General features: G+C 50.8%; 1 protein-coding gene across 2 annotated transcripts in view; it reads right to left on the bottom strand.

Moving 5' to 3' along the window:
- Positions 1-1,242: 1,242 nt before the first annotated feature.
- Positions 1,243-15,041, bottom strand: part of vri (nuclear factor interleukin-3-regulated vrille) — a 20,171-nt gene continuing 6,372 nt past the window's right edge. The window contains exons 1-2 of one of the 2 annotated variants that reach the window (XM_080285436.1): positions 8,600-8,885; positions 1,243-3,011 (exon numbers count right to left, since the gene is read on the bottom strand). In XM_080285436.1, the coding sequence (XP_080141562.1) occupies positions 1,540-2,991 (1,452 nt within the window). In that variant the 5' untranslated portion in view covers positions 2,992-3,011; positions 8,600-8,885 and the 3' untranslated portion in view covers positions 1,243-1,539. Of the gene's footprint in view, positions 3,012-8,599; positions 8,886-15,041 lie in introns of those variants that run through there. The other variant, XM_080285435.1, reaches the window with a different exon arrangement.

Here is a 15,041-nt window from a genome sequence, read left to right as displayed (position 1 = left end):
TGTAGTAGTAGTAGTGGTATTATTATTATTATTATTATTATTATTACTAGTACTACTACTACTACTACAACGCGTTGCCTAGTTACCACATCTGTAATACGTACATGGCCAGACTTATCATCTTTTCCTCTTGTGTAATTTCTGAATATACCACACTGGTATCTTCTCTCTCTCTCTCTCTCTCTCGCCATCGTTTCTGAATAACATCTTTATTTTCCCCTCTTTATTTTATACTTTATTGGATTAGTTTTTTCTCCTTAATTTCCAGGTGCCAGTAAACTCATATTCCTTTTCTCAGGGCCTTATTTCAGGTCTTTTCAGCATTTCAGTGTACAGTTGCGGACGTCATATTCGAACCACTTAATCGAGACAGTGAACAGTGACTTGAAACCCAGGTCTTCTCGTCCCTTACTGTACACCTTTTCCTAAGCGATTTATTTTGCTTTTTACTCCTTACTGTCCTCCTCTGTTTTCACCTTAATATCGCCATACTCTGTATAACCTTTAAAAATTATATTAACCAGACGTATCCAAGAATAAATCGCCCAGGAAAAGATGCTTGGGAGCTTTCTAACACAGACCCTAGTCAAAAGAACCCAGAACCACAATAGACTCCTCTGAATATTGGTTAGTTCTTTCGTGTTTGCTTATTCGAAAAGTGGTTCCATATTTCCGTCCGCAATTGTACAGGATCTTTAATTCATGTATTATCACACTTAGTCTATGAAAAAAGCTGAAGAGATCTGGTGACAAGTGGGAGTGAATGAATGAATGAATGTGTGTGTGTGTGTGTGTGTGTGTGTGTGTGTGTGTGTGTGTGTGTGTGCTTGGCTAGTTTTGTGTTTTTCTGTGTTTTAATTTTACGGTCTTGTATATATTGACTTTTTGGTTGTTTCCGTATATATTCTGATTGATGTATGGTTTCTTATTAGGTATATGTGGAAATTAAGTTGCTATTGAAATGTTTGTTATGGGAATTCTTATGGACGAGTTATGATTGTAATTATCGTATCCAACCCTGTTTCATGACCGGAGCTGAGTAGGAGGGTTAATTATTGAACTGTGTGTGTGTGTGTGTGTGTGTGTGTGTGTGTGTGTGTGGACTGATTACACATCAAACTTAATTTTTATTGATGATATATTTGACTTCATGTTTTCTCCCTTTAAATATACCTTGGCATTTATCTCTTCAACTTTTTTTTGATGATTGGGAAGGGGTAAAGGAAAGAGTGTATTACGAGGATCAGAAACATGTATTATCTAATGGCACAGTATGTACAGGATGTGTAGCTTTTAAGAGAAAATACAACGGGTATAATCTTCTTAAAATTGTACAATAATATTATGAATCATTTAACTTAGATACAGAGACAAGACGGTATGGGTGCGAGTGGTTGTCATAGTCCGAGGTGTGGAGGTGTCTGAATATCACACAACGCCGCTCCTTTGCCCACACGCACACACAGGGCACACACAGGCGCACACGCACACGCCCATGTCACAGCCGCACGCACACGGACACGTACACACACAGGGGGGTTAGCGGGAAGTGTCCGAATCTGGCTCTGAGCGCGCCGTCGGCCTCCTGACCAACATGTACTTGAGCGTTGCCACCTCCGTCGCCAGCCTCTCCAGCTCCGATCTGAGGTGTGTGTTTTCGTACTCCACGCCATCGCTGTCTGGCTGTCGGTGCTCCTGTTGGGGCTGGTGGTGGTGGTAGTGGGTCATATTGAGCGCCTGTTCCTGCTGGGGCTGTTGCTGTTGCTGTTGGTGGTGGTGATTGGTGGGGGAAGTGGAGGGAATGTCGGCCCCTCGGTGGTAGTCAGAGCAGGAAGAGGAGGACGAGAAGCTGATGCCTGAGTCTCTCTCGTCCGACGACCCCACAGAGTCCTCAGCAGGGTCGTGGTGGTGCTCCCCTGGTTCGGCCTTAATGGAGTGCAAGGCCAGGAGAGACTGAGCTGCGTCCTTGTCTCCCAAATGACTCTTGTGTCTCAGCTTGTGTGGCAGAGACATGCCGGCCTCGGGGGAGCGGCGGCACAGCTCAGGGTCACTGGGAGAATAGTCCATGTGTGAAGTGGCAGGGGAGGGAGGGGAGTGCGAGGCCGAGGACGATGAGGACGTGTGGGCGGTTAGATTCAACGCTGACTGCCCGTAGTGATAACCATTTGGTGAGGGGGCATAGTGCTGGGGAGGCGTGGGAGGGTCGTAGTTTTGTGGCTCGTGCTCGTCCATGTGGGGGTTGGAGGGGGGGTACTGGGGGTAATGCTGGGGGGAACCGTTGTTGTCCCCGTGTCCGGAGTATGAGGGGGCTGGGGAGGTGGGTTCGGCGTTGGGATTGAGCAGAGATGTGACTGAGGGTGATGAGCTGAGCGTCATGAGTGCCTGAGAGAACTTGGTGCGTTTGTTGATGGCCAGGATTTGGTCGGACTGTGGCAGGGAGGAAAGGACCTGGTCCGGGTTGATCAGGGTCTCCCCCAGGATGCCGTACTTCTCCTTAATGGCCGTCAGTTGTGCCTTCAGCAGGTGGTTCTCCTTGGACAGCTCTATCACCCGCTGCTCCAGAATCATGTCGTTGAAGCGCCTCTTTTCCCTTGACCTCTTGGCTGCCTCGTTATTGCGGCGGCGGCGGTCCCAGTACGACTCGTCCTTCTTGCTGTCTGGGATGAACTCTCTCTGTTTGCGCTGTGTGAACATATCCTTCTTGCGCATTTGTGTGGTCAGGTGGTCCATGGTTGGTGGAAGGTTAAGTCCAGGTGCGCTAAGACCCACGGGCGTGTCCTGCGCGTGTGGTCCTGTCATCTGTCCACCCTGGCCCTGGCCCTGTGGCGGCTGGGGCTGTCCTGGCTTCTGGTCCATGACGTGGGCGGGTGAGTAGGGTGGGTGGAGCAGGGAGGGGCAGGGGTTGTAGCCACCCAGGCCCGCCACGGAGGGGGAGAGAGGGATCAGTGCCGGGTAGTTGACCGGGTACGACTTCACTGTCTCAGCCACCATGATGCGGTGCTGGAGAACATCTGAGGAAGAGGGAGAACACGCTCGTTAGTACCAATGTTAACTTATACAGACATCACAGACATATACATAATCATTTTTAGAAAAGAAGAGGTCACACTCGTACATATCTGAAAAGCACATCTGAGAGAGAGAGAGAAAAAAAAAAATCCAGTATACATAAACAGGCCTAAGCATCTGTGGGGAGGACATAAACATCAGTATCAATATTCATCAACAGACAGCACAGTCATACCCTATACATCGTCTTTAATAAATACATCCCATTTGTATTGCCAGTACAGGCCTACATGGAACTGATTCTACACATTGACATCTTTTCATCATCCTGATCTCATTTCCCCACGGTGATATGTAGTGTGGAGTGGTGTAGTGGGGTGTGGTGTGATGTGGTGAAGTGTTATGTAGTAGGGTATGATGTGTAGTGCAGTGGGTGTTATGTACCGTAATGTTGTGTAGTGTAGTGGGGTGTGGTGTAGTACATGCAGGATGATGTGAGGTGGGGTGGGGCTGAGGCAGAGTACAGCAACTGGAGGGCCGGCTAGGTACTGGTTTTATAATGGAATTCTGAGGACCAGTCATTGGCCCCACCACCACCGCAACAACCCCCACCACCGCAACAACCCCCACCCCACCCCACACCGCAGCCATCCCCACCCTCACCACACTACAGGAATTCCCACCCACCACATCACTGCCACCCCTCTACCGCACCCCACCCCACCACACTACAGGTCTCTACACCCCACCCCACCACACTACAACTCTCAGCACCCCACCTCACCCCACCACGCCACAACACAACCTTCTACACCCCACCCCACCCACCACAAACACCCCTACCCCACCCCTACACCCTCCACCCACCCTGCCATGGCAACGTACTAATTTAGGAACCAAAAGTAAGTATCAACTGAATGGCAACTCGCACACAGTTCATTAAACACACACACACACACACACACACACACACACACACACACACACACACACACACACTTTATTGCTCTCTCTCTCTCTCTCTATAACACACACACACACACACACACACACACACATTATTGCTCTCTCTCTCTCTCTCTTTCTCTATAACACACACACACACACACACACACACATTATTGCTCTCTCTCTCTCTCTCTCAAACTGCATACGCTAGAAAATGGCCACGGTAGGGCAGACTCCGCTAAAGTCACTCGCCCGAACACTGTGTTAAAGTTGCGTTAGTCAGCAGTATGATCTTATATTTTTACCTTCACTACCTTGCCGTCTATTTCAGTCAGACTACCACTACATTAATTTAGGGAGGCTATTAGAGGGTTAATTTAAGACTATAATAATCAAATTCCATGTATTTCCGAAACTAGCATTGTAGTAGTAGTTGTAGTAGGAATAGGAGTTGTTGTTGTAATAGTAGTAGTTGTAGTAGGGTTAGTAGTAGTTGTAGTAGGAGTAGTAGTTGTTGTAGTAGTAGTAGATTTAACTCCACGTTCATCTGAAATGTGAACCCAGTAGACTGCAGGCTGAAGTTGCCCCCCCCCTGCAATATGATGGTCTCAAAAACGATATAAAAGACATCCACGGATTGAAGAGGTTTAAAGTGTCGAATTAGAGTAAGGTACCTTAGTTACCGTTAAGTTAAACCAGGCTCTCTCTCTCTCTCTCTCTCTCTCAGCTGGTTTAGTACAGTGAAATACGTGTGTTGCGTTACTGTAGCACATGTGTGGTGGAGGAGGCTAGCAGAGTTTTGTGGAGGGAGGGAGGGAGGAAGGCCTGCAGTGGAGGGAGGGAGGAGGAGGAAGGCTTGCAATGGACAGAGGAGGAAGGCTTGCGGTGGAGGGAGGGAGGAAGGCTTGCAGTGGAGGGAGGGAGGAGGAGGAAGGCTTGCAATGGACAGAGGAGGAAGGCTTGCAGTGGAGGGAGGGAGGAAGGGAGGCTTGCAGTGGAGGGAGGGAGGAAGGCTTGCAGTGGAGGGAGGGAGGAAGGGAGGCTTGCAGTGGGAGTGAGGAAGGAGGAGACGCTCGGAGTGGAGGGAAGAAGAAAGAGAGAGGGGTTTTTAGTGTAGTGAGGGGACAAGGCAGACTTGGAGTGGAGGGAAGGAACAAGGCTTGGAGTGGAGGGAAGGAGCAAGGCTTGGAGTGGAGTGTGTGAGGGAGGGAGGGAGTGACGGAGTGGAGTGTGTGAGGGAGGGAGGGAGTGACGGAGTGGAGTGTGTGAGGGAGGGAGGGAGTGACGGAGTGGAGTGTGTGAGGGAGGGAGGGAGTGACGGAGTGGAGTGTGTGAGGGAGGGAGCGAGGGAGTTGGTGACGTGTGATAACAGAGATGCTAGGTGGCGTACTGGATGAACCCTGGGACTGTTTTATATGCAGGAGACAGATAGATAGACGCAGGAACTTAGATAGATAGATAGAGCCTTATCAATAGATAGATAGTCAAACAGGGGGGAGATGCACCAATAGATACAAGCTGGATAAACCGCTGGAGTGTGTTAAGAGTGGGTTGTGCTAAGGGTGGCTAGGAAGCAACGGACACAGACAGGGTAGACTCAGGGATTGTGCAGTATGTGTTGAGGGAGAACTTGGAGTGGATATGTAAGGTGGTTAACAGAGACAGACCTGGTGACATCTAGGGACTGTGTAGAGGGTGGGAAAGACAGCAACAGAGACAGACCTGATGAACTGCGGGACTGGTTTAAGGGGCAATTAACTAGTTACAGGCACGCATACCGGGAAGAGACGAGAAGACAAACATGCTGGGGCTGTGGTGGAGTGTGTGGTGTTGAGGAAAGATGTGAAAGACGGCTGGATGAACTCTGGGATTGTGGTTAGGTGGGTGGTGCTGAAAGTGTGAAAGACGGCAACGTAGGACGAGACTACAAACATACTGGGATTGTGGTGGAGTGTGTGGTGTTCAAGATGTGAAAGACGCCTGGGTGAACTCTGGGATTGTGGTTAGGTGGGTGGTGCTGAAGGAGGGTGTGAGAGACGGCAACGTAGGCGCAGTTGCCACGCCTGCCTCTAAAACTGCGACGCCATGCAGGCCGTAAAAACCCCCGGCTGGCGTACTGTCTTCCGGTGCAGAGAGCGAGGGGCCACGGGCTTACATGAGTCCGCGGCCACCGACCCCGCCCCCCAGACCCCCCCTGCCCCCTTCCACTCTCCCTTCCCGCCTGCAGTCGCTCCCAGCCCGCCCCTCTTCCCTCCCCGGCCAAATGTATCCTCTCCCCGAACTCTCTTCTCCCCCTCCCCCACCCTTTGCTCTCTTCGCACCCTCGCCCTACCCAAATGTATTCTCCTCTCCCCATTCCTAACACCCACACTTCATTCTCTCCCTACTGTTATACACCCTCCCCACCGCTTTCTTTCTCCTCTCCTGTCCTCTACCCCGCTGTACCCTCCCCCACCCATCCCCTCGGCACCACTTGTCTTACCCCGCCCCCATTTACCCCAGCTGCCCGATTACACCCACTTCACGCCCACCCCAACAACACAGGTGCTGTAATCCACACCCATCACTCACGCAACCACTTCGCTAAAACCTCAACTCCCACTACCTCTCGTTCATGACCTCCTTCTACCTCTACCTACTGAACCCATCCCCAGAACCCACGTCAGTCAGCTACCTAGCCTCGTCCCAACCCCCACCATCCGCTAAACGCTCAACCTATCCCTGCACACCCCACCACTCACCCGTCCCCCTATTCCCCACTGGCGCACCTATCCCCCCACCAAGCTGCAAAATTCACCCTACACACGCGCACAGCCAACTCCTCCCCCTCTCTCCCCACACCCCCATCTCCCCATCCCCCACTCAAGGTTACTGCGCCGTTGGGCTTTACGATCGGACTGGCGACGCAGGGACCGACACAGAGGCCGACGTAAGGGCAGGTCAGGACACGAAGGGCGCAAAAGCAAGCAACGTGAGGTAGGGTCCGTTTTGGGGGGCTGGGTTCGATGCGAGGGAGGGAGCCTGTTGCTGTGTGGAAGGCACCCCTCCCTCCAACTTGTCCCCCTCTCTACCTCCCCCTTCCACGCTTCCCCCCCCCTTGTCTACCTATTTTCCTCCTCCTACCTCACCTCACTTTAAGTCCACCCTTTCTCTCTACCTGCTCATCTCCCAACTCGATTTTCATGTCCTTTGTCCGCTCCTATCATCATCTTTACGCGGGCATGTCTATCCCTGTTTATCAATTGTCTCTTTATTCTTTTACTCGTCATTTTTCATCATTAACTGTTTTGCTTCTCTCATTTTTGTCTCAGTCCCCCTCCCCACCATCCCCTTCCTTTATCCCACTCATCCTATCCTTCCTTTCTCCCACATCCCTTTCATTATCGTCTCTTCCTATTCCATTCTCACCCTCTCCCCACTCCCCTCTCTCCCCCAGCTCCCCAACCCCCATGAACCTGTACAGGGTTTTATAGTAGGGGGGGGGACCAGGAAGGGCAGGGAGTATGAGGACGCAGCAGAATCCACCCCCACCCCCCCCACTCCCCACCCCACCCGACCCCCTCAAGCACAAAAGCGTTCGGGAGGTCGCAAGGCTGGGGAGATAGGGAGGGGGGGATGGGGAGCGGCATAGAAGTAATAGAAGTGGAGAGGGTGATGATTGGGAAGTGTGATGATACAAGAGGGAGAGAGGGGGTGAGGGTAAGGGGGGTGACTAGGGAGAGGGGATAGGGAGACGGGATGGGGAGAGAGAGGGGAGGAGAGGGTGGGGCAGGAAGGCAGCACAACACACAAAGGAAATAATGTCCTATCCAAGGCCCTGCTTGATTGCCAGCACCTGGGACACAGACAACGCCGTACACCCACCGAAAAACACACCACCAGTACGCAGCGTGACGTAAGAGTGTACACAGCGGAGCACATACACAGCTCCACACGTACACGCACACATACACACACACACACACACACACACACCCCGCGCCTTGCCTCCCTACCCCCTCCCCAGCGAGCCACCCCACCTTCCCCCATGCTAGGGTACGAATGTGTGTCCGGATGCCTGCAAGACGCTCCCAGGTAGGTCCCCCGCCCGCTCCCCCACTCTGTTTGGGTACGAAGTGGGTCCATCCCTGGGTTGCTTTTTGCTTGAACGTATTTTTAGATATTCCGCCTAGTGAGACCTCCCTTCTAGATCAAGCGGAAGGGGAAAACTAAAGAGGGAGGTCGGGGTTCGTCACTCAGCCGCTGCACACTCGGTCGAAGCCGTTGCCAAGGGATGTGTTACGAAAGCCTTGGGTTGCGACAGCTCTCCTCCTCCTCCTCCTCCTCGTCGGCTCCCTATGGCCACAAAGATAATGAATACAAACTCGATATTACCCCCATATAACGATAAGCAAAGGTACCATCAAGTTGCATTGTTGCCACGATCGTTGAACTCAAGGGGCCTCGCGACAAACACACGAACAACGATAGGTAAAGCAACACAAACGCCAATCACCGATAACAGTTAGTAACCGTAGCACTCTTTAAAAACGCAAACTTTGAAAAAAAAAGAATGGGGGGAGGGGGGACACGAACAAAACACCGCCTAAACTGGTTAAAACACACACAAACACGCAATCCCCGAGGGTCCGTTTCAACTTACGGTGTCGGTTGTGGTAGCAGTCGGTTGAAGTAGGAAGTTGAAGTGGGTAAGGGGAGGAGAATTCTGCAAGCAGTCTACAAGCACCTCCTTCCCGTAGCTAGCGCGCCAAAGTATCGGACTGGACTGGTTGTTAGTACACCCACCACCACCACCACCACCATCACTGCCACACCGACGTTTGCTGTCCTCAACTGTGGAATTTTGGTGCGTGGCCAAAATACTCCTGAAAACTCTTATGTGGAGGGTCGCTGCCTTACGTGGCCGAGCACTGAGCAACACACACACGCTCCCGGGGCCCGATAACACCACACAGACAAGAGGGGAAATGGAAACGATCTGCCGAGCTGAAAGGAGACTTGAAACGCGCGCCTCGACGAAGCAAAACGGACTGGGACGAAGCGCGGAGGGAAAATGTTAGCGCCGTATGATGCAACGGGAGGGTTCGAAGGCGTGCGCGCGACTCTGGCCACGGCGTCACTGTGATACGTAACACCTTCCCCCTTCCTCTCCCTCTCCTCCCCCACCCTTCCCACATTCCCCCTCCCCCATCCGTTACCACTGCATCTACATACTTGTGGATGAATAATAATAATCACCACACCCGTTATACAACTTCATGTATAGATAAAAACTCAATAGCATACATCATCCATTTTGCAACTTATAAAACACAGCCACTTGATGGGGCTATGGCCATTATTTAACCACATAGCATTGAGATGAATGTTGAATGATATAGCTCTACATCGCTTCTGCATTATACAACATACATCATACCTATTCGTGGGCGATTAATACAACTTATATGAATTTTAACTGGATAAAATTAAATGAAATGCTTTAAACAGAATAACAATGGAACTATATCATCTACCGGTAGTTGTAGAAGTGTGTTTGTATGACCTGGCTTAATTTATGCAGCAGACTATCAGTACCTAGTTACATAAATTACATTGGTTACATAAATTCCTTGCTATTTATGACTCAGACTAACACCTTCGTTACATAAGTGCACAGTTGTCAAGTGTACGATAGGGAAATTACTATGAACCGGGTGAAGAAAGTAACAGTGGATAATATCACCGTTTAATCAGAGTATATATATTTTTACTCTTACCTCCTCTCAGACTATCCTCTGGTTGTGTAAGGATAAATGAAAGCTTAATCTGCCTCCTACTTAAGCTTAATATAGTGAAGAGGATTAACCAGTTGCGCAGTTACGTATTAAGATGTGAGGTTGTTGGGGTTGAGTTGACCTCGACTTGCGTATGTAAAAATTGAAGAGGTTAGTGGTTATTCTGAGGCAGGTGAGGTTGCCATGGTGACGCTGAGTGAGGCAGGTGGTGTGCTGTGCTGTGTGGGCGGCAGGTCACGTGACTCGCCCACCTGCCTCACTTCCCTTCCTCCCTGCCTCACGTTAAACCTGCCTCACCTCCCTTTCCCCCCTCTCCAGCTGCCTCACTCACCTCCATGCCTGCCTCACCTCCCCTTTCTCCCCCTGCACCTGGCTTACTCCCTCCATCACTACCCGCTTTCTCCTCCTATCAGCCTTTTTATTGTACTGCACTTACCTTTGACTCATAGAAAAGATACCAAAGTCAGTCTCGTAGCAAACAGCCTGGAGGACAAGTAGGTCTGTTGCTGCTTGAATTCCTTTGTACTCGCTCTCTCCCTCTGCATCATCATCCTCCCTTCTCTCCCAAAATTTTACCTCCTTCCCAGCCTTCCTACCTATTACCTACCTACCTGCCTTTCTGCCTGCTACCCTTCCTGCCTTCCTACTTACCTACCTACCCACCTACCTCCCTGCCTTCCTACTTACCTACCTACCTACCTCCCTCCTTGCCTGCCTCTCTGCGTCTCAGCCTGCTTCGTCCCCTCCCGACCTGCCTCACTCCCACCCAGCCTGCCTCACAGACCTCTCTCGCTCCTCTCTTCGTACCTACTTCTCTCTCTTTCTCTCTCCTCTCTTCCTCCCATCGTATCTCACTCCCTCCCCATCCATCCTGCCCCCCCCTACCCCTCTGCCTGCCTGCCTTCCCAGTCTCTCTCTCTCTCTCTCTCTCTCTCTCTCTGCTAACCTGACCCGACCTGACCTAGCAAGTGACCTAACCTAGTGCCCCCTCTGACCACCCCCCCTCCCTTCGCTGTTCCGTAACTAAGGTGTTTCTTAAGTAGCACCAGAAACTTAAGAGGGAATTTACAGTATTTTAAAGAGAGGGGAAGGGAGGGGGTAAAGGAGAGAGGGGGGTGAACGGACTGGAGAGGTGAGGGGAATGAGTGGTTGGGGGGAGGGTGGAATGAATTGGGGTATGATGGAAGGGAGGATGTCAGGGTAGAGAAGGGGGATGAGTGGGGATGTAGAGGGAGTGGGGTGTTAGAGGAGACTGGTGGGGATTAGGAGTGAGGGGAAGAGGGGGGGATTGGTAGGGAGAAGTGGAGGAAAATGAGAGAGGGTTAAATCGAAGAGGTAAGTTGCTTGGGGAGATGTGGGGAGGTGTGAGATAGTGGGGTGATGTGAAAGAGGAGAGGGGGAGGTTGAATGAGGTTGTGGGGTGAGGGGGAGGTAGAATGAGAGGTGTGAGGTAAGGGAGGGGAGAGGTGTGAGGGGAAGCATCAGTGTTGACTTACATAAACAAGATATTCTGTTTCCGGGAGGGGATGAAATGGGATACCTGAGTTCCCCCTAGATAAGAGAGAGAGAGAGGTGGGGGGTCGGGGGTAGGCTTGAAAAAGATAAATGGAAAAGTGAGAACATTTAGGAAGCAGGAAGGGATATGAGAGAGAGAGAGAGATAAGCACCGAGTCAACCAAGTCACCAATACATCTAAAATCGAACCAGTACACAGTGACGTAACATCGCCCCCCCCACCCAACAACCCCCCACCGTCCCTCCCTGTTTCGTAACCGCACATCCGAAGCCAAATATCAAGGGTTCGAACACGGGCGAGCCAGTCAGCCAGCCTCCACCACAGCCTTACATAACCCTCTCTACCACTCATGTAACCGGGACCCAGACTGCGACCCCTGTACGTGCGTTAGCTACATCTTGCAAGCACGTAGGACAAGGTTGCACGGGGGGCTAGGCACGGGAGGGGTAGGGTAGGGTAAGAAACAGGTAGGGCAAGGCTGAATGAGGCTTGGTAAGGGAGGGTTAGGAGGTAGGGTAGGGTAATGCAGGTAGAGAAAGGCTGAAGAGGCTTGGTAAGGGATGGGAAGGGTAGGGTAAGAAGCAGGTAGGGCAAGGCTGAAGCAGGCTTGGTAGGGGAGGGTTAGGAGGTAGGGGATATGTAGGGTAGGGTAATGCAGGTAGGGGAAGGCTGAATGAGGCTTGGTAAGGGATGGGTAGGGTAGGATAAGAAGCAGGTAGGGCAAGGTGGGGGAGATGAAGGTCGGGGCTGAATCATGTAGGGCAGGGTTGGAGAAGGTTAGGCAGAGGAGAGGTAGGGTGGGGCAAGAAGCTGGTAGGGGATCGGTAGGGTAGGGCAAGGTAGAGTCGGGGTTGGGTAGGAGCTGAATCATGTAGGGCAAGGCTAGAGGGGGCTAGGCAGGGGAGGGATAGGGTAGGGTAGGGTAATATGCAGGTATGGTAGGGAAAGGATTGGGGTAAGGTAGGTAAGGGTTCACGTGAGGCAAGGTTGAAGGGGAAGGGGGAAGGGGGATGAGGCAAGGGCAAGGAGAGGAGGGGGGGCAGGAGTGGGGGTGGGGGCTTAGGGGGGGAGGGGGGACGGAATGACAACAAGGAAGACAGAGAGAATGGGGTCACGTTTATTTCAGCAGTAAGTTTCCGCCATCCATTTATCTACGCGTGAGATAACCCAACCATTATTTCCCCTCTACAGCCAGACGATTTTGGCCTCATTCCTACCACCGGACGATTTTGGCCTCATTCCTACCACCGGACGATTTTGGCCTCATTCCTACCACCGGACGACGATTTTGGCCTCATTCCTACCACCGGACGATTTTGGCCTTATTCCTACCACCGGACGATTTCTGCTTCATATTAACACCAGAGGATTTTTGCCTTATGTTTGTAGTACCTTCAGGGGGTTTATGCCCTTTATTTGACCTACTGCCAGACGATTTTGGCCTTATACTACTATCAGCAGACGATTTTGGCCATATTTTTACTAGTCAGACGATTTTTTGGCTTCGAAGAGGGTGTATGTTCTTGAGTTAATTTTCTCATGTCCATTTATTTAGGTTTAAGTTGTATATGTGAAGTTTCTCTCTCTCTCTCTCTCTCTCTCTCTCTCTCTCTCTCGATTTATTATATTACATGAGGGTGATGTAATGGCCTGTAGGGTGATTTAGGTCAGGGTGAAGCCAGGGTGTGTGAATGATAAGTGTGAGCGTTCAGTTTCGGACACTATGAAGCTTTAGTCGAAGAAATATGAAACGCGTACGAAATATTCTGGTAAGTTTATTGGGTTCTGAAAATGCCAGCAGAGTGGAGTAGGACCCGAACTTTTTGCTTTGACTGTACATTAACATAAATTGTGGATATAAGTACTATAAAGGTAAATTGATAAGTCTTTCTATCTGTCTATTGCCAGACGCCTTAATCCCATCCGGGATGGCCACAAACAAATCGCCTCCTCGTCACCCTGTCCCCCGCCCTTTCACTGCTCTGCTTCCAGTTCATACCCCCCTCTCTCATATACCTCTCCACTCCATCCCTCCATCTCATCCTTGGCCTTGCCCTCCCTCTCTCCCCCTACACCTCATACTCTCCTTGTCAGTCTCTCTCCATCGAAAAGTAATGGCCCTATTTTTTGTTTTTTATGGACTCTGTTGCGTAAAAAGTTAAGTAGACGCAGTGGAATTGTAAACGAACTTTTGTCTGTAGAAGAGTAATAAGGTAAAGCTAGATTAATTAAAGTCGGTATTATCCCCATAAGAAAATAAATAAGCCAAGAAACCATTTACAACGCTGGGTGGTAACCATATAACCAAACCATACGTGCTCCTTACGTGTCAGCAAGTGGATTGGTGGAGGGTTAGTGCCCCTCCCCGTAAAACAAATAAAGTCAAATGACCACCCCTTACGGGATTATGGCGTCTGGCAATAGATAGATAGATAGAATTGTATTAAGATGAGGCTGTATTAGTAAAACCTGGTATTATCCCCGTAAGGTAAAGAAGGATTTGTTACAAGCTGGTGTTATTCCCGGTGTTATGAGGGAGTGTGTTGAAGAATCACGGTCGCCTACTAACCTAACACCAGCTTATATAAACACCACTACCACAACCCCCCCCCCCCGTATTCCTTTCCCTCCGATTTCTTTTCCTCTCTCTCTCTCTCTCTCTCTCTCTCTCTCTCTCTCTCTCTCTCTCTCAGGTCAAAGCAGGTATGTGTATGTGCGTGTGAGAGAGAGAGGAAAAGAAATCGGAGGGAGAGGAGATGCGGGGGGTGGTATGAGAGAGAGAGAGAGAGAGAGAGAGAGAAACGTGACCTGGTAGTGGCGCGGCAAAGGTCACGTGTGCTGAAGGTCAGGATGGGGGGAGCGGGGTGCAATCTAGGTTAACCAGTTGCAATTGCTTACCTTGCAACCAAATCAACTTTTTTTTTTGGGGGGGGGGATTTAGGACATAGGCATAGTTATTACCTCTCTCTCTCTCTCTCTCTCTCTCTCTCTCTCTCTCTCCATCCCATATCGCACTCACATCCTTTTCTTCCTCTCGTCCTCCTAACATCCCCTTCTCTCTCTCTCTCTCTCTCCTAACATCCCCTCCTCTTCCCCAACTTCCCCTCGCCTTACCCCGATTTCTCTCCTTCTCCCCCCTCCCCCACATTCTCGCCCCGCCCTTCTCCTCCCCTCCATTACCTAAGCACCCCAGATCTCTCTCCCACTTTCCTCTTGACCATTTCGCTTACGTAACATCCGACACCTTCCTCCTTGACTACGTTTCTTTCCTCCTTCTCTTCATATTTGCCTACCTTTCTCCCTCCCCTCCATATTTACCTTCCTCCCCATGTGTCTTCCCTCCTTGCTCTACTCCCTGCTCCTCTCCTTATCTTTAATTCTTTCTTCCTCGCCGCACCCACTCCCTCTTTTCCTCCCCTATAGAGACCGTTAGCACAGTTGAGGGGAGGGGAGAGACGCAGGGGAGGGGAGGGAAGGAGGGGAAAGGGGAGGGAGGAAGGGGAGAGAGGAGGGGACACGTGCATAGCCGCTCACGTGTCCGATACAACTGCCGTGCGACTTGGCTCTAAGCACGGCACAGAAATACCTTCTCGCCCTAGTGCATCCTGGGAATTGAAAACGTCCAGTCCTTGAAATTCTATAAGGCCTCGTCTGTCCTGCACGTAGGAGAGAATAACAGGTTTAATATTCCGGCGGGAGGAGGGAGGAAGGAATATCGGCTGAGCGAAATATAGAGGGAATAGTGAGGGCAGCGGGGATGATGACGTAACTAGACCAAGCTGGGTGCGGGG

The sequence above is a fragment of the Coenobita brevimanus genome, chromosome 106 (genome assembly GCF_032717465.1).
Source record: "Coenobita brevimanus isolate Jiangsu-jjx chromosome 106, ASM3271746v2, whole genome shotgun sequence".
Classification (NCBI taxonomy): domain Eukaryota; kingdom Metazoa; phylum Arthropoda; class Malacostraca; order Decapoda; family Coenobitidae; genus Coenobita; species Coenobita brevimanus.
This window is presented reverse-complemented; position numbering and strand designations above follow the sequence as displayed.